General features: G+C 37.7%; 1 protein-coding gene across 2 annotated transcripts in view; it reads left to right on the top strand.

Annotated features, from left to right (window-relative positions):
- LOC150080666 (ubiquitin carboxyl-terminal hydrolase 3-like) overlaps positions 1–27,335 on the top strand; it is a 267,339-nt gene that overhangs the window by 135,565 nt on the left and 104,439 nt on the right. For both annotated transcript variants that reach the window (XM_090381307.1, XM_090381308.1), the window contains exon 9: positions 125–348. In XM_090381307.1, the coding sequence (XP_090237433.1) occupies positions 125–348 (224 nt within the window). The remainder of the gene's footprint in view (positions 1–124; positions 349–27,335) is intronic.

Below are 27,335 nucleotides of genomic sequence, written 5' to 3'. Positions count from 1 at the left end.
ATCTCCACATACAAAATGATACTAATGTGCTACCATTATGTATTAAAATGACTAGATGTTATTTTACTATATGTAGTACTTAATTCAGTACAGGTGTTAAATACTTTCTGTTTTAAATTTTTAGGGGATACCAACAGCAAGATGCCCATGAATTTTTACGCTATATGTTGGATCGTTTACATATGGAACTATTAAATATTTTACCATATAATGCCAATAACAGCAGCATTTTTATTGGTCCCAAAGGTAAAGCCACAATTGTAACTACAATTTTTGGAGGAATTTTGCAAAATGAAGTTACTTGCTTAGTATGTGGTACTGAGTCAAAAAAGCATGATCCCTTCCTAGGTGAAGTATATTTTTTCTAACTTATTTTTTATTAGTTTTTAATATCAATGTAAACAATTTAAAAAGATCATTTATATATAGTTATTAATTTATCATGCAACCCATTGATCATTGGTGTATAGAAAAGCAACTACGGTAACAGTGAACATGATTATATTATAATGTTTGAAAGGCATGATGTGGGGTAAATTTATTTTTTTTATTCCAAAAATATAAAAATTTAAATACTTTATGATATTTATACAGTTTTTAAATGGTTTTTGGTCATTCTTGGGAGTAGAAATTAGGAAGATTTAAACCTCTTTTTTACCAAAAAAATAACTCAGTATAGTAAATAATGTTACATTCTTGTTAACATTTTGGATCCATCTTTTGGTATTCATTATAAAGATAAATTTGAGCAGATAACAAGTCTTCTACAAGTTTGCAGTAATTCATTTAAAACTGCATAGATAATGTGGGGTCATTTAATTTTTTAAATTTTTGAGAGATCATGATGTCATCAGATATATTTTTATAATTTCAGAATGAAATTATAAAAATTATTGGGCTAAATATTTATTAATTAAATTAAGTTATTAGGAATATTTTAGCAATAAATCAGCACATACACCAACCATAAGAATAAGAATTTTACTGTAACTAAAATATTTACAAATTAAAATAAAATAAAATAAATATTTTTGTTACAGTAAAATTCTTATTCTTATGGTTGGTGTATGAGCTGATTTATTGCTAAAATAAGAATTTGCCCAACCTCAGAGACCTTTTTCAGGATAAAGTTATTAGGAAAATCATTTAAGCCTCTTTCTACCAAAAGACAAGCCATTATAGTAAACAATACTATGTTCTTGTCAACATTTCAGATCTATCTTTGGGTATATTTGTTTTCAAGACAAAGTTGAGCAGATAACAGCTCTTCTCCAAGTTTGTAATAGTCCATTTAAAACTGCATAAATAATGTGGAGTCAAGTGTTTAATTTTTAAAATTTTTGAGACCATGATGTCATCAGATATATTTTTATGATTTCAGAATGAGATATTTTTAAACAGTTTAGCATTAGCATTAGCATTAGAAGAGGCATTTGATGCAAGAAAGCAAGCTTATGCAGCATCAGCCAAAAAAAAAAAAAAAAAAAAAACCACTTCCACTTCACCCCTCTGTTCGTTCAAAATACCTGTCCAGCTGAGCCTTAAACTTATTTAGGCTATCAACCTCCACCACAAGGGACAGAAGTCTGTTCCACCAACCAACCACCCGCTGGCTAAAGGCAAATTTCCACACATCTATCCTACATCTGTCTTTCCTCAATTTGAATTTATGCCCTCTCAGGTGATTTTTCTGAGCTAGAGGAAGAATCCCATCAGCATTGAGCATGCTTAAACCATTCAAGGCTTTATACACCTCTATCAGATCACCTCGCTGGTGCCTAGTCTCCAGACACTGTAATTTGCAAAACTTAAGCCTTTCTTCGTAAGAGCACCCCTTTGTTCCATTCACTAATCTTGTTGCCCTTCTCTGTACTCGTTCCAGCAGCTCTACATCCTTCTTGAAATGAGGCCTCCAGACCTGTATACAGTACTCTAGGTGTGGCCTGACCATCGCCTTATACAATGGAATAATCACCTCCTTATCCCTGCTAGAAAAATTCCTGTATATCATTGACAATACTCCATGAGCTACTCTTGCAGCCCGTCTGCACTGCTCAGAGAACTTCATATCTGCCTGCACAACCACCCCCAAGTCCCTTTCATTCTCTACCACTGTCAGTGTAGTACCACAGAGTTGATACGTTGCTCTGGGGTTGCTGTTTCCCATGTGTAGTACTTTACATTTGTCAATGTTAAACTTCATTTGCCACCTCTCAGCCCATCTGCTCAACCTTTCCAGATCCTGTTGCAGCAGCATAGTGTCAGTAGTGTCCTTGACAACCCTGCCAACCTTTGTATCGTCTGCAAACTTGGACATTAAGCCCGATATACCATCATCAATATCATTTATAAATACAGAAAACAATAATGGACCCAACACTGAGCCCTGAGGGACTCCACTAATAACATCAGTCCACGATGAGCAGTGTCCATTGATTACCACTCTCTGTCTTCTCCCCTTCAACTACCCCTTTATCCATAGCAGCAATTTGCCTCCAATGTCACACTGCTCCAATTTGTGTAGCAGTCTTCCATGTGCAACAGTATCAAATGCCTTTCTAAGATCCAAGTATATAATATCAAAGTTATTCCCTGCATCCAGTTCTTTTGTGACTGCATCATAGTATCCAATCAAGTTGGTCAGGCAAGACTTCCCCTTAACAAAACCATGCTGTGTCTGAGCTATAACTGAAGTCTTGTCTAAATGATCCTGCAGTGCTTCTTTAACCAGTGCCTCCATTAATTTTCCTGGAACAGAAGTTAAGCTCACAGGTCTATAATTACTTGTGTCAGCCTTTGATCCTCCTTTGTGAATTGGGGTCACATTTGCACATTTCCAGTCTATGGGTACCTTCCCTGAGTCCAAGGAAGCTCTCATAATTAGGGCTAAGGGTTTGCTTACTTCCTTTGCTGCCTCCTTTAATATAACTGGATAGATCCCATCCATCCCGGGTGCCTTTCTTGTGTTTATCTTCAACAGTTTCTCCTCCACTTTACTCCCAGTTATTTCAAGATTCTGTAGCTTACTGCTAGAGTTGAATACACCTCTGGCATTCCCCTCGCTGAATAACTCCTCATGTGTGAATGTCGATGCAAAATATTCATTTAGTTTGTTAGCTACCTGAGCAGGATCATCAACACTTGACCCATCAATATCAAGTGGACCAATCTGATTCATCCCCTTCCTTCTAGAGCTTACATAAGTAAAGAACTCTTTGCTGTTTTTCTTTGCATCCCTTGCCAAGGATTTCTCGTAATCTGCCTTCGCCTGCCTAACCTCCTTTGTGACTTGGTTGCATATCAACTTGTATCTATCATAGGCTTCTGTGTCATGTGTTAATTTGTATGTATCCCATGCATTTTTCTTTTCTGCCATATGCCTCATTAGTTCATCGGACATCCATTTTGGCCTAAACCTTGAACAATATTTCTTAGTTGGTATGTAAAGCCTAGTAGCTTCCAAGATAAGTTCTTTGAATGCTTCCCATTTTGAATTTGCTGTTGGTAACATCATCAGTTGGTCCCACTGTATAGAATTTAAATACTGTCTCAGTCCATCGTAGTCGCCTTTACGGAAGCAATAACCCTTCCCTTTACCCCTAATGGTAGTTACCTCTTTGAGTAAATCCCACTTCAGCACACTGTGATCACTGCCACCTAGTGGTTAATTTATCTGCAGATTCTTAATGCATGAAGAATCACTGCTGATAATCAAATCAAAAGTATTACTCCCTCTAGTTGCCTCCCGAACATGCTGATGTAGAAAACAATCATCCAATAAATCCACAAAAGCCCTGCTAGTGTGTGAGTAACCAGCCCACAAATTCCAGTCAATATCTGGGAAATTAAAATCTCCCATTATAAGACACTCTGATTTACTGGCCCACTCTATTTCCCTGTACAGTTCCTTATTATACTCATCACAGTCATTAGGCCTATAGCACACTCCTACTCTCGATTTTGATCTCCCAATGTTTATGTCACACCAAACTGACTCCACACTGCACTGTCCAGCGATGTCGACTGGCTTCACTTCCTTGGTTTTTATGTGTTTCTTCACTAATAGCATAACCCCTCCCCCCCTTCCTATCCTGTCTATCCTTTCTGTAGACGTTGTACTCCCCAAATTGCAGTTCTGCATCCCTTATATCTGTGTGACACCACGTCTCTGATATCCCAACAATATCTGCCTTTGATGTTTTGAGCAATACCTCAAATTCATCAAATTTATTTACTAAACTCCTAGCATTGGTGTACACGCAAGTATACCTGCACCTGTTTCTATTCTTAACTATCCTAACACAACCCATGTGTTTACTTGTACCGCAATGGCTGCCAGCAGTCTCTGAAATACCATGCATCTTGTTTTTCAGGCTTCTGCTCATTCTAATAGAAGTAGTGCAAGAATCTCTTTCACCTCTGCCAGTGGCTATTGTCAATCTATTGGTCTTTGTCTCCCCCGAAGCTAGCAGTTTTCCGACCCACCTAACACTGCCTCGATAGCATCAGCAAATATTCTTGCACCCTTTCTATTTAAGTGTATCCCATCCCTGTAGAAGCAATCTCTCCTGTTAACAAGTACAGTCCAGGCTGAAAAAAATTCTACCCCTTGAGCCTTGCACAATCTTTCCAGGGCCGAATTGATCGACAAGGCTCTCATCATATACTCCCTCCTATCGTGTCTGGGCAGAATTGCAGACACTTTCAACTTCAACCCTAATTCTCGGCTTTTGTTCAGCAGTGACCTGTACGTGTTAAGTAATTCTGCCGGTCTCCTACTCTTAATATTATTAATGCCAACGTGTACAACTATATCACCTTTTGTGCCCTTTAAAGATGATATTCGCTCTACAACGTCTTCTACCTTTGCCCCTGGCAGACATACCCTGGTCCTGTTCCACCTATCTTTTTTACAAAGCATGTTCCCCGTTTCCCTGACAATAGAGTCGCCAACAACTACTAGTTCCTTCGGGACCAGCGCATTCTGCCTTAGGGGTTGTCTCTGTGTCACGTGATGCCCAAGTGCAAGCTCTGGCGTCGATGTGGGCAGCTGAGAGCTTGATGGGCCCCTCAATTTAGTTTCTTCGATGGCATCCACCCTGTCCTTCAAGCTCTCATATAGGCCCACAAGAACGCCGAGTTGTTGCCTGATATCGATACACTCCTTGCATCGCGCACACACAAAGACATCCCCCTTGGCAGTATCATGTCCCGTACCCGATTGCTCTGCAAACATCAAGCAAACAGTGCATTTTATAAGGCTGTGAGTCAGAGGACAACTGCCCCCCTCAGTTCTGCTCTGAGCCACAGCACTTCCATTAGCTTGAGCCTTTTGCTTTGCTGCTCTGGTCTGAGTCATGATTCTATTAATTTATTAATTAATTATGTTATGTTATTAATTATATTACGTTTGTAATCTAAGTCGTTATATGTATTTATTTAAACGTACAATTTAACTGCTAACGAAGTTCAACTAACACTATCTAGTACGGTATATAACCTACGGTATATCTAGTACGGTATCACAATGGCGGGAAAGTTACTAACGGTAGCGGTAGTTACGAACACGTGGAAACCCTTACCGATACTTTTACAAGGCCGAGTAAAGAATAAATACACCAAATTAATCAAAAAATCACAAAATTATGTTGTACTACTAAATTTAAATCAAAAGTTTTAGAAAAACAATAATTTCAAATCAATAAATAAGAAAAATCCACTTAGCGGCTTTGAACACGACCGTCAACAGCCAAGAACAGTACATATATTAATGTGGAGCAACCTGAGAAGAATGTGTATTTATTTTCAAATATTATCCCTGTAGAGTGTGCTCAAGAATAAGTTTTAATCAAGTAACAACTCCTACAGACTGGGTGAATTGAAGCACCAAAACATTAAGAATTGCATTTGTGCCATTGATGAACATATTCATTTAGTTGTGTCAAATACACTGAAAAGAGTGCATGTGTGCATTCTTTTCAGTGTATTTGATACACTTTTCTGCACAAGCAAGGTGGGCACTTCAGTATATTTTAATTAAATTCTGTATTTACATTAATAAGTTTTGTCATATTGAAAAGTGCGATGCATTTTAATTGGATTATCCTACAGTATAATAAGTATAATAAGAATTATTATACTTAACAGGAGTTTGAAGTCTGCTTTAACTCTCTTTTAAAAGGTATTGGTCAGGTTTCCAAGAAGCTCTTTTACGATAAATAATAAAGCTGTCCAAGAAAGTCTCCAAGTTGGACTTGACTGGACTCTTTATTGGACTTCAGTAGCCCATTGGACTGCCCAATTCCAATAAAAAGATTGCTGTCCAGAATCCCTTCTATACTAGTTTTGTGAGAGGTCAAGGCTAAATGAAGTCTTTCTTCCAATAATATCTTCCATATTGGATCCCAAGTTTATATGTTGTTCCATATCGTTATTCCTGACTAGTTCTAATCATTGCTATGTCTACACACCTTGAAATGGAAATAAACCATTTCAGATGCAAGTGCTAGACAAATGTTTTTTAAAAAAATTACAATTATTATTATTTTTTATTTTAATTAAAAGCACTGAAAACAGAGTATTAAGCCACTTTGAGTTCTCTTGCAAACAGAAGCCCCAAATAATTCTCTTTCAATGAACCACTGTGCTATAATTTCTTTTTTGATAACTTAATTCACATGATGCAGTTTTATAAAATGATAAAACTTTTTTTATTATTTTTATTTATTTTATTTGTTTTTTTTTCTAATCTTCAAAAATTCTAATAATCCAAGGGTATCAGAATGGAGACTTTGGTCACAGCTTTAATTCTTGCCCTTTAAAATAAAAACATTCTGTTCTTTGTGCTGCTGAAGTTTTCTTTAAAAAAAAGTTAAATAAGATATGATAATCTTACATGATTTTTTTTTTTTATCATTAGCATGAGTGTATTTTTGCACATTGTTTTATCATGGTCTCAGATATAATATGGACATCTACATTCACAAATGAGGAGTTATTCAAGGAAGGAAATGCCAGGACCATGAATGCTAGAACAATGTAATGCAGTTTATAGTAAAACAGTAATTTCACAGGCCAACCGGGCTAGTCAGGTGGGTAAAGTGCCTACCTGGCAACCCAAAGGTCGCGGGTTTGAATCCCGCCTTGGGCTTGGATTAGAGTAAAATGCAAAAACTTTGTGAGGTGCATTATGGCCACAGAAGCCGATGCGCCAACAACTAACAAAAAAAAAAAAAAAAAAAGGAATTTCACAATAGAAACTGGCAAAAAGTAATAAACTCTACTCTTGGGTGGGGGGGGGGGTCAGCTACCACAGTAGTTTCCAGTGTAGACAACCCCAACCCCCCAGGGGAAGGAGAAACAAACAAACAAATGTTTGTTTATGTATTCAGTTATTAAAAATGAAGGGGGGGGGCAGAGACAGATTCCACAGTAGTTTCCAGTGTAGACAACTCCAACCCCCCAGGGGAAGGAGAAACAAACAAACAAATGTTTGTTTATGTATTCAGTTATTAAAAATGAAGGGGGGGAGAGAGAGAGAGAGAGAGAGAGAGAGAGAGAGAGAGAGAGAGAGAGAGAGAGAGAGAGAGAGATTCAATGAAATCTGTCTGGAAACACTGGAAGTTACTGCAGTATTTTCCAGTATAGACAACCCCAACCCCCTCAGTGGAAGATGAAACAAACAAATGTTTATGTATTCAGTTATTAAAAATGAAGGGGGAGAGAGAGAGAGAGAGATTTAATGAAAACAATGCTGTTAATCCTGCAGTCATGGCACCCATAATTGCTACAAACATGGTGGCTCTACACCCTGACAGGTGTAAGCTTTCTTTTAATTTCTGGAGAGAGTTTATGGATTTTTTGAATTCTGCTTGGAGTATGCCAATATATCGTCTTTTCTCAGTCGATTGCAATACTTATCATACAGATTTTTTTTTAGTTTTTATTTAAAAAAAAGTGTTATAGATAGGAATAAAATATAATGATGAAGCTATTAGCCTCTTTCATTTTCCAGTTTAAAAAACTGTTAAATTTGCAAAATTTAAAATGTGTGCATGAACATAATTTCTGCTTATTCTATGTATAAATAGTTATTAAAAATTTATAAAAATGTCCATATATCAGATGCTGTTATTAGCTTCATTTTCAAATTTTTTCAAAATTTATTTTAAATTTGGTATGCCATGAAGCACATGAAATTTGAATATTATGTATGTGCTAACTCTATCACTATGATTATTGCTCTCAATGTTTTGTTTATTATTATTGAGAAAAAATAATGGATCTTTCAAAAAGCTTACAATCATTAATATATATTTATTAGATAACATGGGACAGTTTTATAAATAACTTGAAACAAACACACAATTTTGCAGTATCAGCAGTCAGTTTCCATTACTACAAGTTAAAAGTAGAAAAAAAAAGTGGTAGGATTGTACCTAATGCATAAAATCACACTATAACTCGGGGAAAACAATAACTTAAAATTCAACCATATAAGTAAAAATTTGCCTAGATTTAGGAAGGTATAGACAATCACAGATTTTTATCTTCAGTAAACAAGTAATGTGGACTTGTTATATTCAAGTTACGCCTCACACTTGTAATGCCATGACTACAGGGTTGGGGGGGGGGACATGATGACAATCACTGAGCTACTCTTCTCTTCTCCAACATATTCAGTTAGAGTAAATTTTTATACACAGCAGAATTTACTCAAAAAAAATTACCATAGATATACAGTTTCTCTCCCACCTTGCCTAAACATGAGATGCAATAAAAAATATATAAATAAAACACTAATCTCACACTGAAAACTTACAGAAGGAAACATCTATCTCTGAGAGATGGAACCAGCTATCATATTTGTCAATTGCAGTATATTCAGTTATACAGGAAATTTTTTTTAAAAAAAAGCACGACATCCCTTTCTGGATTGTGAAATCACATTTAGAATAGTAAAACTGCTAATTAAATAACATGAAGTGCAATTTAGTTAGCAATTAATGAATTAAGAAGCATCTTTTGGGGGAATTGAGGGGAGGAATATCTGATCCAATATATTTTAGCCTACACAACAATTTTTAGGAATACAATAATGTATCTCAAGAGATACCTATTGTGGGGATGGGGAAAGATGTTTTTCTGCAATGACACAGAGAATTGTGCCTCCTTTCTCTCCATTATTGATGTTATATACATACATGTGAGGTTTTTACATAGCTAAGCCATTCCATGTTGCTAATTAATAGGGTGCCTCTGTAGCCAGGTGGGCAGGAGCAGCAGAGCATACCACACGCTTCTTGATTAGACCAGGGTTCTAGCACATGACCACCAAATACGGAGGATGCGGAAAGGTCAGGGAATGCCCACCGCATATCCCCAGAGCAATATGGCCTTAGTTGCTAATGCTCCTAAAAACCAAATAACAACAACAGCTAGTTAATAGTGAGATTGCTTTTAAAATTGATAACTTTGAAATTGTCAATTTTAAAAGAATGCAAAAAATTACTATTTCATTCAGCACATTTTTAAAAATGTGCAGAAGATGAAATCTGCTTACAGTAAAAATGCTTGTTTGATAATTTATTTTGTTTCATTTATACTGGTATTAAGCAACTAAACATGTTTATAGGATTACTGGTTTTATTTATTTGTTATAAAAATAAATAAAACTATAGAAGTGGCAACTGAAGTTTAACATTGACAAATGCAAAGTACTGCATATGGGTAGCCGTAACCCAAGAGAAGTGTACCAACTGTGTGGTACTACACTCAGGGAAGTGGAGAGTGAAAAAGACCTGGGGGTAACTATGCACTTAGATATGAAGTTTGCTGAGCAGTGCAGATTGGCTGCCAGGCCAGGTCATGGAGTCTTGTCAGTGATATATAGGAATTTTGCTAGCAGGGACAAGGACGTAATTATCCTGTTGTACGAGGCAGTGGTCAGGCCACACCTTATATACTGTGTACAGGTCTGAAGGCCTCATTTTAGGAAGGATGGAGAGTTGCTAGAATGAGGACAAAGAAAGGCAACAAGATTGGTGAGAGGCAGTGGCAGACTAAGGAAAAATCGGGCCCCACCTAGGGTTGCCACCTTTCAGAAATTGTAATGGAGGACACAGTTGAATGGGTTAAAAAAGGTCTTCTATTACTAAATATAAAAATACAGGTCTTGTATTATGTTGAAAGCTAAAAAGAGTCCTCTGCCTATAAAAATTTATACTATAAAAAATGTATAATAAAACCGTTTTACGGGGCCCTATGTAGTTGTGACAAAACTGTCTGCCCCTGGTGAGGGGAACAAAGTGATGCTCTTACCAAGATAGGCTTAAGTTCTACAAATTGCAACACCTGGAGACTAGGCACATGCAAGGTGATCTGATTGAGGTGTATAAGGCCTTGAACAGGTTGAGCAAGCTCAATGCCGATGGAATTCTTCCTCTTGCTCAGATTAAGAACCTGAAGGGGCATAGATTCAAACTGAGGAAAGACAGTTGTAGAATAGATGTGCGGAAATTTGCCTTTAGCCAACAGGTAGCTGATTGCTGGAACAGACTTCCATCTCTTGTTATGAAAATTGATAGCTTAAATAAATTTAAGACTGAACTGGACAAGCATTTGGAGTGAATAGAGATGAGTGAAATGTGTGGGGTTTTTTTTTTTTTTTTTTTTTTTGGCTGGTGCTGCATAAGCTTGCTTTCTTGCATTGTATGCCTCTGCTAATACTGGTCTTTTTTTTTCTTTTTCTTTTTTTTTTTAAATCAAATCAGATTTACTGATTTGATCTGTATGATGCGAATTTGTACAGACTACATATCTTTGAAGGGTCCATGGCAATTCATTGCACAATAGTTCAGTGCATGACAATCTACTGTATGTGACAAAACTGTCATGCACCAAATTGTTGCATACAATGAATTGTCTTGCAATGGATTGATGTAATCTTGTCTTTAATCAATACATAAAGTGTCAGTGGTTTATATGGATCACAAGATATGAAACATTTTTCAGTGCAATGAAGAACACTGCACTGTATGAAAACAAAAGTTGTTAACTAATTAACTGGTCACAGATGCTTACTTATTATAAATATAAATAACCATTGTTTATATACATTTATAAGCTGTAATAACACCGTTTCTTATTCTAAATTTTAAATTTATTTAGAATAAAAACAAAGGTAAAAATTTGTTGGAAGAGAGGCATTACAGCACTAGTAGTTCATCCAAGAGCCAATTTGTTGGCCTGATGACAAGAAATAGGCTTCTTGAAACATCACCAAACTGCCTAATTGTTTCTGTTGAGTTGTTTTGGACTTAACTGCAACATTTTCAATAGCTTAATGTTTATTTATGGTAGGTTAGTGTCATCCATCATAGTTCATTCCCAAAAGATAAAAATAACATGAAAATAACTTAAGATGAGAATTTTCACAGGTGAAATGTTGCAAGCTAGTTCTCTAGCTTTACATCAGTGGAATTATGAGTCCAAAAGAATTACACGGTATCTACGTTATTTCCTAAGACTATAATGTTTCACACATCGCAATTCTCTCTCTCTCTTTTTTTTTTTTTTTGTATTGTCTCACCTCTGACCATTGTGCACAATTTGCAGGTTGCTGAAGTGTTTTAAGTTGAAATGGTGGCTTCTTTGATATTGTGGAAAGCCATGCCACTTTAGGTGAGAGTAACATGTACCATTTGTAACCCCCCCCCCCACACACCACCACAGTACATCTTGCAAAACACTGCCAGCTCATGCATATACAGATGGGTGAAACAGATTTATTTTATTCCATATTATGGCATTGTATACCAATGTAAATTAAGTGTGGTCATAAATGGTGGGTATTCTTCAGAGTAGATTGGAGTAGTGGGTTTCCTCAGGGATCAGTGCTTGGACTTCTTATTTCTTATCTTCCTAAATGATATTGAACTGACAGCAGTGAAAGCTGTTAAAGTTTCCTGATGGTTAAAAGTTGGGAGGGTGGTTAATGATGAGAACTAGGCTATGATGCTTCAAAAGGAAGTGGACTAACTGAAAAATGTTACTAAATACAAAGTATTTCACTTGTGGAACAGAAACCCAGGAGTAGTTATTGATTAGGGGTAGAGGAATTAAAGGATATCTCAGGTGAGAAAGACTTGGATATTATGATACAGAAAGACAAAGAAAAAAAGACAGTGTTCTTTCTGTGATATCATAGAAATCCCCATGTGATGCAAAATTTTGTCTTGCAAAATTGTTGGAATTTTGCAAGATCTGTAAAATTAATTATATATTAATTTTCTGTATATTAATTATATATTCCTATCTATAAGACAATGGTGCAACCACACTGGAATATTGCATTCAAGTCCAGAGGCCACATCTAAAAAAAAATATGGAACTTCTAGTGAAGGTGCAGAGAAGAGCAACTATACAGGTGAAGATTACGAAGCATTATCCCTATGAGAAATGGCTTAGATGATATAATATGTCCCTGGGGGGGTAGCAAAATTAATGAGGGAGGAATATTTTTGCTGGTGAATGAGATAGGAACCAGAGGGCACAACTAAAAATCTTAGGGAAGAACAGTAGATTGAACCTTAAGAAGTTTTGGTAAAATTCAAGGAAGACTTGGATAAATAGTTTTTAACAATGCGATAATAATGATAAGTTTTTTACTATTTTTTTTTTTTTTTTTTTTTTTTTTTAGCAGATGCAAAATAAGTTTTCCTCCTTGCAATATTATTCCATTTTACTACTATTACAGATACTAATACTAAAGTCTAGAGCATACAGTAGACATACTTTAATTTCATATTAAATTAATTGCATTTGGCTAGTCAGTAACTGCTGGCACTTGTCATCCTGAACCTGGGAAGTAAGCATTTCCATGGCAAAACAACTTTGAGTGCGATATAGAGAGCTTCTTGGATTTAAGCAGACTGTTTGTTAGCTACTTATTTTTCTAAGTAGCTCTTTACTCTGAAATTAATAAGTAAGAACCCAGAAAGAGGAACCACCTTTATTTTTTGCATATTTTGTTTTTTCTACTAGCCTCACAAGCTTATCCTTCACTTGGCCACCAAGTTGCATTCCTGCTTCCACATTGACAGAGTTAGTAACCTGAGAGGAGAAATCCACTAACCAACTAACCTGCTTGAGCCTGCTGGCTCATTTGATGCCAAACACTACACATCTCACTCCAAAAGCATTAGTATTAAAAGAAATCACCGCATTCTTTATAATTAGTTAACAACAAATACCAATTTGTTGTTAACAAATTGGAAAAATGGGAATGTTTTGTCTGACAAATTTGATTGGATACTGTGATGTGGGGTGCCTCCGTAGCCAGGTGGGAAGGAGCGGCAGTGCGTAACACGCTTCTTGATTAGACCGGGATTCGATCCCGTCACCACCAAATACAGAGGATGCGGAAAGGTCAGGGAATGACCACTGCATATTCCTGGAGCAATATGGTCTTAGTTGCTAATGCTCCTAAAAAAACCAAATAACAAATAACAATAACTGTGATGTGGTTACAGAGGAGATGGATGCAAAAAATAATTTTGATATCATATACAGTAAACCCTCTATAACGGATTTTGGATTTAATGGACTGGACAAATAATAATACAGTAATAATCTCGACCATATTTTTTTTTTAGGTTATACAAAACTTCACTGTTATTATTAATTAAAAATTAATAATAATTACCTATTTCCATTATTGTTTTAATAATTAGCTACTTTTATTTTTATAATAAAATTCAGGAAATTGTTTTTTATTCTTTCTGAAAATGTGTTCAAATAGCTGTTTTCCCAGGTTACAGATAACAGATGGCAGTGCCTTATGAGCTTGAATGACTCAGGACACTAAACTGCAGGTCTGCCGGCTCTCTTTATTTTGGGCTCAGTCTGCCTCAAGCTATCATGCAGTCAGGTTGTATACAGAGTGTTTCTGTGATTTCTGAATTGTGACTTTATTTATTAAATAATTTTGCAATCCTTACAATTTAAAATGGCATCAAGTGATAGAGGAGTTGAAAGGAAGTGTGTGAACTTAAATGTGACACAGAAATTAGAGCTAATTGAGAAATTAGAACAAGGCATCTCAGTAGCACGTGTTTGTGAAATTTACGGCATAAAAAAAAAAAAAACTGTTTCTGATATCTGTAAATCAAAGGCCAAATCGCAACATTTTTCTGGTGCCTCCTTAGCCAGGTGGGAAGGAGCAGCAGTGCGTAGCACACGCTTCTTGATTAGACCAGGGTTCGAGCCCGTCACCACCAAATACGGAAGATGTGGAAAGGTCAGGGAATGACCACCGCATATCGCGGAGCAATATGGCCTTAGTTGCTAATGCTCCATAAAAACCAAATAACAAACAAACAAACAAACAGCAACATTTTTCTTTAAAATACAGTGTTCATAGCTCTAAATGTGGTTCTACAGAGAGGAGAGAAAAACATGAGAGTTGCGCAAGATAAAATATTATTATTATTAGCCATATGCAGCATAAGCCTGAAGCTTATGCTGCACCAGCCAAAAAAAAATTTCTAAATTACCCTAAGAGAGAGAGAAAAGTAGAAGGGAATCACCAAGAAAGAGAAGAATGGTGATATCCAGCTCAGGACCCTGGGTGTGCCAAGCCCATACCCACCCAGATGTGAGCCCCTGGGGTTCTTTATTATAATTTAATAATTTTATATTGTACAGTACTGTATATTGTATTAAAGCTTTTTTTTTTTACATTAAGAACCATAAAAAATGACACCCCCCCCCAGGTTACATTCGATTTAATGGACTTTCGGCATTAATGGACACCCCTTCTTCCCTATTAGTCCGCTAAATTGAGGGTTTAGTGTACTTGAATTTCAGGAAAGCTTTTGATACCATTGCGCATGGAAGACTACTGTACAAATTGGAGCAGTATGGTATTAATGGCAGGTTGCTACAATGGATAAAATGGTGGTTAAGTGCGAGAAGACAGAGAGTGGTAATCAATGGACACTGCTCTTCGTGAACTAATGTCATGGAGTCCCCCAGGGTTTGTGTTTGGCCCGCTGTTGTTTTGTGTATTTATCAATGATATTGATGAAGGTATATCGGGCTTAATATCCAAGTTTGCAGCTGATACTAAGGTGGGCAGGGTTGTTAATAATAGTAAAGACAGTATGCTACTGCAACAGGATGTAGAAAAGTTGGGCAGATGGGCTGAGAAGTGGCAACTGAAGTTTATCATTGACAAATGCAAAGTACTGCCTATGGGTAGAAGCAACTGCAGAGAAACATACCAACTGTGTGGTACTAAACTTAGGGTGGTATAAAATGAAAAGACCTGGGAGTAATTGTGCAGTCAGATATGAAGTTTTCTGAGCAATACAGACAGGCTGCCAGAGCAAGTCATGGAGTTTTGTCAAAAATGTACAGGAATTTTTCTAGTAGGGAAAAGGAGGTGGTCAGGCCATGCCTTGAGTACTGCGTACCGGTTTGGAGGCCTCATTTTAGGAAGGATGTAGAGTTGCTTGAGCGTGTACAGATAAGGGCAACAAGATTGGTGAGGGGAACGAAGGGGTCCTCTTACCAAGAAAGGTTTAAGTTCTGCAAATGGCAGCAGTTGGAGACTATGCATAGATATGGGGAAATTTGCCTATAGCCAGTGGGTAGTTGATTGATGGAACATACTTCCATCTGTCATGAAGTTGATAGCTTAAATAAATTCAAGGAGGAACTGGACAAACTTTTAGAATAGATGTGTGAAATTTTTTTTTTTTTTTTGGTTGATGCTACATAAACTCATATGCTTTCTTGCAATCACGTGCCTCTACTACTACTACTACAAGGGGCTCATTTGAGAAGAATTTTGACTGAGGGGCAGTCCTAGTTAAAATAGTCTTAAATATTATTAAACTAATTTTTTTTTAACAAGGGGTTCAGATAATTCACAAAAATTTAAAAAGTGGCTTGCACAAGCCCCCATAACCTATTCTTTGTTGAGTCAATTTTTGTTGGTCAGTTCAAAATGAGGAAACATCAATGATCGGGGAACTCTTATCCATAGTTCTGAATTACTACTTAAACTTACAACCAATAACTTGTGTCAGAATTACTCCTGATTTTCCATTGAATGGACTTAATGAATATGAAAGAAGAAGAAGAAATAGTCAAAGAACTACGAAACCAATGTTATGTGGCAAAGTGTATATTAATTAGGGAAAAAAAGTGAATTTCCATTCATACTGTCATATAGCACATTAGCATCTAAGGTCATGTTGTGCCTTAGATGCTCTTGTGTATTACGTTTGTGCAATTGTGTGTTTACAGAGCAATCTGCATTTTGTGTGGGCTGAAATACGTGAAATAACTAACAGGGAAAAAATCCTATTCCCTCTGCCTGAGATCAGTTAATTACAACTCCCATTTGAAGAGGTCCTTTAAGAATTCCTTCGGTTTCCAATGGGATTTGGATCTAGACTTCTCCAAATGGGTGAAATTGGTGAAACAACTATATATAGACAACTATATAAACAACTATAACTATACTATACATAGGACTGAAATATTATAAAAATCACACAGTTATGTTAATAATATATGGAAACTAATGTTTACATGAAGGCCTATTAAATATAAAACAATATGTAACTCAAAATCATATGAAACACGAATTGTACCTAAGATCCATCAAATTTAAAAAAACACAATTCCTAATTTATTTATTTTATAAATTGAATGCAAACAGTTCTTAAAATACAAATGATCTTTAGGTTGTTAGAGAAATAAAAAAAAAAAAAAAAGAATAAACAAGTTTATATACCTGCATATCCTCACACAGTGAAATATGTTAAATAGTTGCTATAGGATGCATGAAATGATGGAATAGATATTTAATCGCCCAGTGTCAGATGATGGATTAAATTAGAATTACAACATAGAGGAACCAGATGATGTTGGGGGAGTCACCATGTTACTAGTTAAAGCAACGTGGTGACTCTCCTCTCCCCCAAATTAGTAATAAGCAGTGTTTGCTTTGAAGTTCACATATCGTTCAAAATAAAGTGGAAAGCCTCCAGTGTTAAAGACTACATTTGGTGATGATTGTTTGGTTATTTATCAGTAGAAATTGTTTACAAAATAGCCAGTATTCTGTTGAAGATTATCATCGTTCAACCTAACCTTCAACTTCAAGCAGTGATGAAATGGTTGTTAAAGTGTGTGAAAAACATTTTTCTGGTCAGTGATTAACCATCCAGGATATTGCTCATGAACTGGAAATCTCCTTTTGACCATGCCAGGTGATTGACCAAAAACCTTGGCATGTCAAATGTAGAAAAGTGTGTTTCAAGATTTTTGAATTATGATCAAAAGCTGTTGAGAATTGTGCAAGAAATTGGAAAAATGATGGAAATAGGACCAGATTTCATCAGTTTCATCATTACTGATGATGAAAATGGTTTATGGCTATCCCTAAAACAAAACTGTACTCATCCCATTAGAAGTTATGAAACTTGTCCCGTTCAAAAAAAGCACAAGAGGAAACATGAAAATTTATGAATTTAATCAAAATAGTTAGGTGCTAAATCACACCTATTATAAAGAGAGTCTGATTCAGTTCAGGAAAAAAATATGAAAAAACGCCACGAGCTGTTTGAAAATTGTGGATGATTTCTCTGCTGTGATAATTCTCCTGCATATACTATATTCTCCACTCAGTTTTTGGCCCAGAAAAATATTCTTATAGTACCCACTCTCCATATTCACCTAACCTTGCCCCATGTGATTTCTTTCCTCTTCCCCAAATGCAAAATGAACAAGAAAAGATGAAGATTTGATAACATTCCAACCATCCAACAGAATGCAACACTACTCCCAGTTGTAGACTTCTTGCTGTACTTTGAGAAATGGCAGTAACATTGAAGTCACTTGCATATCATTCAGAGGAAATTACTTTGAAGGGGACCACTTCTAAAATTGTTACCTTAATTTGTTTTAGAAAAATAATTCTTTCAAACTTTCCGATCAGACTTCATATGTCTGCTGTATCAATGTGAATTTTGATATGACTTTGTTAATCGTCTACATTTCTGATGTGCATCATTAATTATTTTTTAATTGGAAAAGTATAGCCATAAGAAAATTCATGTTGCTGTGCAAAATACACTGCACACCTGGTTGTGTATTATTAGTATTAGCCATATGGTGCAGGAAAGAACCAGGTTTTTGTTATATGTGCTATTAATAATAAATAAACTACTTTTGTGATTCCCCTCTTCATGTAGATCCTGCAGATCTTTGAATTTCCTCAAGATGTTAGGCCCAACCTCCCACAGAGGCAACTGATTCCAGTGATTTCAAATTACAGGAGAGCAAGCTTCCCCTGTAATTTGAATTTATGGTCTCTAGTTCTAGATTCATGTGTAATGGTAAAAATTTTGCCTTTGCTCATTTTACTTTCTCCTCTTAGAGCTGAAGCCTCAGTTAGATAAACTGGCATATCAAGAGAGCCTGTTTCTGTGTGGTTAATCAAAAGTCTTTCCTCATGGAGAAGCTCTTATGCGTATCTCATGATATGCATTTCTGACCTTTGGGCTCTTTCATCAAGCTCACTGTGTTTTTCTTTCTAGGTGAAGTTTCCATACTTTGACTCAGTATACCAAATGCAGTTTTGCAATTGCCTTGTAATGTGGGATTATGACCTCCCTATCTCTATGAACAAGCATCAATAGAATTATCAGTAGTACTTGAGTACTATGTACTTTCCTGTACATAGTACTCAAGGTGTGGCCTGACCAACACCTTATACAGTGGTATAATCACTTCCTTCTCTGCTAGCAAAGTTCCTATATACCATTGACAAAACTCCATGACCTGCTCTGGCAGCCCATCTGTACTGCCCAGAGAACTTCATATCCGGCTGCACAATTACCTCCAGGTCTTTCTCATTCCCCACCTCCCTGAGTGTAGTACCACACAGTTGGTTGCATTTCTCTTGGGTTACTGCTACCCTACTTGTCACTTTGGCATTAGCATTAGTTGAGGCATATGATGCCTTAGACGAGTCTGCTGACGAGGCTACTAGTGACGGTCGTGTTCCAAGCCGCTAAGTGGATTTTTCTTATTTATTGATTTGAAATTATTGTTTTTCTAAAACTTTTGATTTAAATTTAGTAGTATAACATTATTTTGTGATTTTTTGATTAATTTGGTGTATTTATTCTTTACTCGGCCTTGTAAAAGTATCGGTAAGGGTTTCCACGTGTTCGTAACTACCGCTACCGTAATTTTAGTAATTTTCCCGCCATTGTGATACCGTACTAGATATACCGTAGGTTATATACCGTACTAGATAGCGTTAGTTGAACTTCGTTAGCAGTTAAATTGTACGTTAAATAAATACATATAACGACTTAGATTACAAACGTAATATAATTAATAACATAACATAATTAATTAATAAATTAATAGAATCATGACTCAGACCAGAGCAGCAAAGCAAAAGGCTCAAGCTAATGGAAGTGCTGTGGCTCAGAGCAGAACTGAGGGGGGCAGTTGTCCTCTGACTCACAGCCTTATAAAATGCACTGTTTGCTTGATGTTTGCAGAGCAATCGGGTACGGGACATGATACTGCCAAGGGGGATGTCTTTGTGTGTGCGCGATGCAAGGAGTGTATCGATATCAGGCAACAACTCGGCGTTCTTATGGGCCTATATGAGAGCTTGAAGGACAGGGTGGATGCCCTCGAAGAAACTAAATTGAGGGGCCCATCAAGCTCTCAGCTGCCCACATCAACGCCAGAGCTTGCACTTGGGCATCGCATGACACAGAGACAACCCCCAAGGCAGAATGCGCTGGTCCCGAAGGAACTAGTAGTTGTTGGCGACTCTATTGTCAGGGAAACGGGGAACATGCTTTGTAAAAAAGATAGGTGGAACAGGACCAGGGTATGTCTGCCAGGGGCAAAGGTTGAAGACGTTGTAGAGCGAATATCATCTTTTAAGGGCACAAAAGGTGATATAGTTGTACACGTTGGCACTAATAATATTAAGAGTAGGAGACCGGCAGAATTACTTAACAAGTACAGGTCACTGTTGAACAAAAGCCGAGAATTAGGGTTGTATTTGAAAGTGTCTGCAATTCTGCCCAGACACGATAGGAGGGAGTATATGATGAGAGCCTTGTCGATCAATTCGGCCCTGGAAAGATTGTGCAAGGCTCAAGGGGTAGAATTTTTTTCAGCCTGGACTGTACTTGTTAACAGGAGAGATTGCTTCTACAGGGATGGGATACACTTAAATAGAAAGGGTGCAAGAATATTTGCTGATGCTATCGAGGCAGTGTTAGGTGGGTCGGAAAACTGCTAGCTTGGGGGGAGACAAAGACCAATAGATTGACAGTAGCCACTGGCAGAGGTGAAACAGATTCTTGCACTGCTTCTATTAGAATGAGCAGAAGCCTGAAAAACAAGATGCATGGTATTTCAGAGACTGCTGGGAGCCATTGCGGTACAAGTAAACACATGGGTTGTGTTAGGGTAGCTAAGAATAGAAACAGGTGCAGGTATACTTGCGTGTACACCAATGCTAGGAGTTTAGTAAATAAATTTGATGAATTTGAGGTATTGCTCAAAACATCGAAGGCAGATATTGTTGGGATATCAGAGACGTGGTGTCACACAGATATAAGGGATGCGGAACTGCAATTTGGGGAGTACAACGTCTACAGAAAGGATAGGAAGGGGGGAGGTGTTATGCTATTAGTTAAGAAACACATAAAAACCAAGGAAGTGAAGCCAGTCGACATCGCTGGACAGTGCAGTGTGGAGTCAGTTTGGTGTGACATAAACATTGGGAGATCAAAATTGAGAGTAGGAGTGTGCTATAGGCCTAATGACTCTGATGAGTATAATAAGGAACTGTACAGGGAAATAGAGTGGGCCAGTAAATCAGGGTGTCTTATAATGGGAGATTTTAATTTCCCAGATATTGACTGGAATTTGGGGGCTGGTTACTCACACACTAGCAGGGCTTTTGTGGATTTATTGGATGATTGTTTTCTACATCAGCATGTTCGGGAGGCAACTAGAGGGAGTAATACTCTTGATTTGATTATCAGCAGTGATTCTTCATGCATTAAGAATCTGCAGATAAATGAACCACTAGGTGGCAGTGATCACAGTGTGCTGAAGTGGGATTTACTCAAAGAGGTAACTACCATTAGGGGTAAAGGGAAGGGTTATTGCTTCCGTAAAGGCGACTACGATGGACTGAGACAGTATTTAAATTCTATACAGTGGGACCAACTGATGATGTTACCAACAGCAAATTCAAAATGGGAAGCATTCAAAGAACTTATCGTGGAAGCTACTAGGCTTTACATACCAACTAAGAAATATTGTTCAAGGTTTAGGCCAAAATGGATGTCAGATGAACTAATGAGGCATATGGCAGAGAAGAAAAATGCATGGGATACATACAAATTAACACATGACACAGAAGCCTATGATAGATACAAGTTGATATGCAACCAAGTTACAAAGGAGGTTAGGCGGGCGAAGGCAGATTACGAGAAATCCTTGGCAAGGGATGCAAAGAAAAACAGCAAAGAGTTCTTTACTTATGTAAACTCTAGAAGGAAGGGGATGAATCAGATTGGTCCACTTGATATTGATGGGTCAAGTGTTGATGATCCTGCTCAGGTAGCTAACAAACTAAATGAATATTTTGCATCGACATTCACACATGAGGAGTTATTCAGCGAGGGGAATGCCAGAGGTGTATTCAACTCTAGCAGTAAGCTACAGAATCTTGAAATAACTGGGAGTAAAGTGGAGGAGAAACTGTTGAAGATAAACACAAGAAAGGCGCCCGGGGTGGATGGGATCTATCCAGTTATATTAAAGGAGGCAGCAAAGGAAGTAAGCAAACCCTTAGCCATAATTATGAGAGCTTCCTTGGACTCAGGGAAGGTACCCATAGACTGGAAATGTGCAAATGTGACCCCAATTCACAAAGGAGGATCAAAGGCTGACACAAGTAATTATAGACCTGTGAGCTTAACTTCTGTTCCAGGAAAATTAATGGAGGCACTGGTTAAAGAAGCACTGCAGGATCATTTAGACAAGACTTCAGTTATAGCTCAGACACAGCATGGTTTTGTTAAGGGGAAGTCTTGCCTGACCAACTTGATTGGATACTATGATGCAGTCACAAAAGAACTGGATGCAGGGAATAACTTTGATATTATATACTTGGATCTTAGAAAGGCTTTTGATACTGTTGCACATGGAAGACTGCTACACAAATTGGAGCAGTGTGACATTGGTGGCAAATTGCTGCTATGGATAAAGGGGTGGTTGAGGGGGAGAAGACAGAGAGTGGTAATCAATGGACACTGCTCATCGTGGACTGATGTTATAAGTGGAGTCCCTCAGGGCTCAGTGTTGGGTCCATTATTGTTTTCTGTATTTATAAATGATATTGATGATGGTATATCGGGCTTAATGTCCAAGTTTGCAGACGATACAAAGGTTGGCAGGGTTGTCAAGGACACTACTGACACTATGCTGCTGCAACAGGATCTGGAAAGGTTGAGCAGATGGGCTGAGAGGTGGCAAATGAAGTTTAACATTGACAAATGTAAAGTACTACACATGGGAAACAGCAACCCCAGAGCAACGAATCAACTCTGTGGTACAACACTGACAGTGGTAGAGAATGAAAGGGACTTGGGGGTGGTTGTGCAGGCAGATATGAAGTTCTCTGAGCAGTGCAGACGGGCTGCAAGAGTAGCTCATGGAGTATTGTCAATGATATACAGGAATTTTTCCAGCAGGGATAAGGAGGTGATTATTCCATTGTATAAGGCGATGGTCAGGCCACACCTAGAGTACTGTATACAGGTCTGGAGGCCTCATTTCAAGAAGGATGTAGAGCTGCTGGAACGAGTACAGAGAAGGGCAACAAGATTAGTGAATGGAACAAAGGGGTGCTCTTACGAAGAAAGGCTTAAGTTTTGCAAATTACAGTGTTTGGAGACTAGGCACCAGCGAGGTGATCTGATAGAGGTGTATAAAGCCTTGAATGGTTTAAGCATGCTCAATGCTGATGGGATTCTTCCTCTAGCTCAGAAAAATCACCTGAGAGAGCATAAATTCAAATTGAGGAAAGACAGATGTAGGATAGACGTGCGGAAATTTGCCTTTAGCCAGCGGGTGGTTGGTTGGTGGAACAGACTTCCATCCCTTGTGGTGGAGGTTGATAGCCTAAATAAGTTTAAGGCTCAGCTGGACAGGTATTTTGAACGAACAGAGGGGTGAAGTGGAAGTGGTTTTTTTTTTTTTTTTTTTTTTTGGCTGATGCTGCATAAGCTTGCTTTCTTGCATCAAATGCCTCTACTAATGCTAAAAAAATGCAAGAAAGCACGCTTAGAGAGCATCTTCCAAAAAAAAAAAAAAAACCCTTCCCATTTCACCCATCCAGTCACTCCAAATGTTTGTCTAGTTCAGCCTTAAATTTATTTAAGCTATCAGCTTCCACAACAACAGATGGAAGTCTGTTCCAGCAATCAACTACCCGCTGGCTAAAAGCAAACTTGCGCATATCTATTCTACAACTGCCTTTCCTCAATTTGAGTCTATGTCCCCTCAGGTTCTTAATCTGAGGAAGCAGAAGTACCACATCTGCATTGAGCCTGCTCAAACCATTCAATCGGATACCTCAATCAGATCACCTTGCAGGTGCCTAGTCTTCAAATGCTGCAACTTACAGAATTTAAACCTCTTTTTGTGAGAGAACCCTTTATTCCCCTCACCAATCTTGTTGCCCTACTCTGTACTCATTCTAGCAACTCTACATCCTTCCTAAAATCGACCACGTGTCGGCAGTTTTTAAATTTTTACAAGCTATTAATATATACACACATATATAAATAACAATTTGACGAGGTAACCTTTTTAAAGGTTACCAGAATTTATCTTTGATGATATTTTAATCGTTTCCTGGTGCAGTATAACCTTAGTTGTTTTTGCGCCAATAAAACCAAAATCAAATCAGATCCTTCCTAAAATGGTCTCCAGACCTGTACATAGTACTCAAAGTGTGGCCTGACCATTGCCTTATACAGTGGTATAATCACTTCCTTCTCTGCTTGCAAAGTTCCTCTATACCATTGACAAAACTCCATGACCTGCTCTGGCAGCCCATCTGCACTGCTCAGAGAACTTCATATCTGGCTGGACAATTACTTCCAGGTCTTTTTCATTCTCCACCTCCCTGAGTGTAGTACCACACAGTTGGTACGTTTCTCTTGGGTTACTGCTACCCATATTCAGTACTCTGCATTTGTCAATATTAAACTTCAGTTGTCACTTCTCAGCCCACCTACCTAACTTTTCTAGATCCTGTTGCAGTAGCATACTGCAACAGGATCTAGAAAAGTTAGGTAAAAGTAAAAAAAAAGTTAGGTAGATGGGCTTTACTATCATTAACAACCCTGCCAATCTTTGTATCATCTGCAAACTTGGACATTTAGCCTTATATACTTTCATTGATATCATTAATAAATACACAAAACAACAATAGGCCCAGCACCGAACCCTGTGGGTACTCCACTAATAACATTAGTCCATGTAGAGCAGTGTCCATTTATTACCAATCTCTGCCGTCTCCCACTCAACCATCCCTTTATCCATTGCAGCAACTTGCCCTTAATGCCATACCACTCCAATTTGTACAGCAGTCTTCCATGTGCAACAGTATTAAAAGCTTTCCTGAAATCCATGTACAGTCGATTCCAGTTATTTGGAACACATTGGGACTAATGCATTTTGGTCTGATGAAGCGGCTGCCCCAATTATGTGAAGTTCCACATAAATAGTTAAAAATACAGTGGATCCCCTGCTTTACAATTGGTTTACTGTACAATCAAATCATGTTACAGTGGACTAACCATAGTAATGTACCGCTCACTATACAATGTGTAGTAAGTGCCGGTCATTGTGATCACGTTTGTGAATTGAATTTTAATTCTATTAAACAGCAATTCTAATTAGTGAAAATAGGAGGAATATTTATCCACAGGCTATAAAAGTAAAGCTATATTAAGCACAAATTTACCCTTTATATTACCTTCCCAATTAAAAAATTAAATGATACGTAAAGGTCGGAAGAATATACTTGATAATCGGAATAATTAATACATACTGTAATATGTAACAGAAATGTAACTAACTAGTTGACATTTCTCTTCACTGACATTTGTGGGTGGGGGTTAAAATTCAAAACAGTAAAAAGGTAAGCAATCAATATCAAAGAACACGGCACGTACAAATTGCAAGTAACACAATACGCGAAAGTGAGAACGGAGTAACAAGTTACGAAGCTTTAAAAAAAGGAATGAAGAGAAGATTCTGAAAATGAATTTTTTTTATATGACTGAAGACTCCATGGAAGTGTAAACACATTTCACCATAATAACCCATAGAATTCCAGCTGTCGGTATTATCGCAAATTCAATAAGATCGAGTTTACTATACATTTATGATAGATTGCACTAACAGAAAAGTCCAATAAACAGTTGACTGCTAATTGTTTTATTGTTGTGACCTCCAGAAATCCAACTAAACCATGAGGTATGGTCGGAGACAGTCGTAGGGTAATCTCCAGTGCTGCGGTCTCCTGCCCCGATTAAACGGCATGTTGTCCCAATTAAGTGAACTAAACCCTGGCTATTTTTTCAATAGGTTCTGTTCTTTAAGATTTGCCCCAAATAAATGGCTGCCCCTATTAACTGGTTGCCAAAATAACCAGAATCCACTGTATGATATCAAAATAATTTTTTGCATCCAGCTCTTTTGTGACTACATCATAATATCCAATCAAATTGATCAGACAAGACTTCCCCTTAACAAACCCATGTAGTGCGTAGCACACACTTCTTGATTAGACCGGGATTCGAACCCGTCACCACCAAATACGGAGGATGCGGAAAGGTCAGGGAATGACCACCGCATATCCCTCGAGCAATATAGTCTTAGTTGCTAATGCTCCTAAAAACCAAATAACAACAACAAACCCATGCTGTGTCTGAACTATTACTGCAGTCTTATCTAGGTGATTGTGCATCACTTCTTTGACCAGTGACTCCATTATTTTCCCTGGAACAGAAGTTAAACTAACAGTAAACAGCTGACAGGTCTATAATTATTTGTGTCACTCTTTGAACCCCATTTGTGAATTGGATAGATTTGCACATTTCCAGTCCACGGGGACTTCCCCTGAATCTAAGAATGCTCTCATAATTATGGCTAAGGGTTTGCTTACTTCCCTCGCTGCCTCCTTCAATATAACTGGATAGATTCCATCTGCCACAGGTGCCTTTTTTATGTTTAACTTCAAGAATTTCTTCTCCACCTTGCTTTCCGTTATTACAAAATCATTTAGCTCCCTGTTTGAGTTTATTAAACTTCTGTCCTCCCCTTCCTTACAGAATTCCTCATGTGTGAATGTAGATGCAAAATACTCATTCAGTTTGTCAGCTATCTGAGCAGGATCATCAACAGTCGAACCACCAGCATCTAGTGGACCAATTTGATTCATTCCCTTCCTTCTAGAGTTTACATAAGTAAAGAAGTCTTGGTTGTGTTTTTTTGCATTCTTTGCCAAGAATTTCTTGTAATCAGCTTTTGCTTGCCTAAGGCTGATTACGAGACTGATTACCCTTTGTGACGTGATTGCAGACTAGCTTATATCTGCCATAGGCTTCTGTGTCACCTGCTAATTTATATGCATCCCACGCATTTTTCTTCTCTGCCACAAGCTTCATTAATTCATCTGACATCCACTTAGGCCTAAATCTTGAACATATTTCTTAGATGGTATGAAAAGCCTAGTAGCTTCCAAGATTAATTCCCTGAAGGCCTTCCATTTAGAATTCACTGTTTTTAACATAATCAGTTGATCCCACTATATAGAATTCAAAAACTGCCTGAGGCCAATGTAGTCACCTTTACAAAAACCGTTCCATTTACCCTTGATGGTAGTTACATCTTTAAGTAAATCCTACATCAGTAGACTGCGATCACTGTCACCTAGTGGTTCCTTTATCTGCAAATTCCTTGTCTGAACTGCATAGAGAGCTTTGTGTCTACCCATATTGCAACTCCCCCCCAAATACTTTTCTTCCTGTACTATTTTTAATGGGCGCCTCCATAGCCAGATGGGCAGGAGCAGCAGTGCGTGGCACACGCTTCTTGATTAGACTGGGGTTCGAGCCCGTGACCACCAAATACGGAGGATGCGGAAAGGTCAGGGAATGACCACCGCATATCCCCGGAGCAATATGGCC

Source organism: Mastigoproctus giganteus, chromosome 9, assembly GCF_048544385.1.
Source record: "Mastigoproctus giganteus isolate SK-2022 chromosome 9, ASM4854438v1, whole genome shotgun sequence".
Lineage (NCBI taxonomy): Eukaryota > Metazoa > Arthropoda > Arachnida > Uropygi > Thelyphonidae > Mastigoproctus > Mastigoproctus giganteus.
This window is presented reverse-complemented; position numbering and strand designations above follow the sequence as displayed.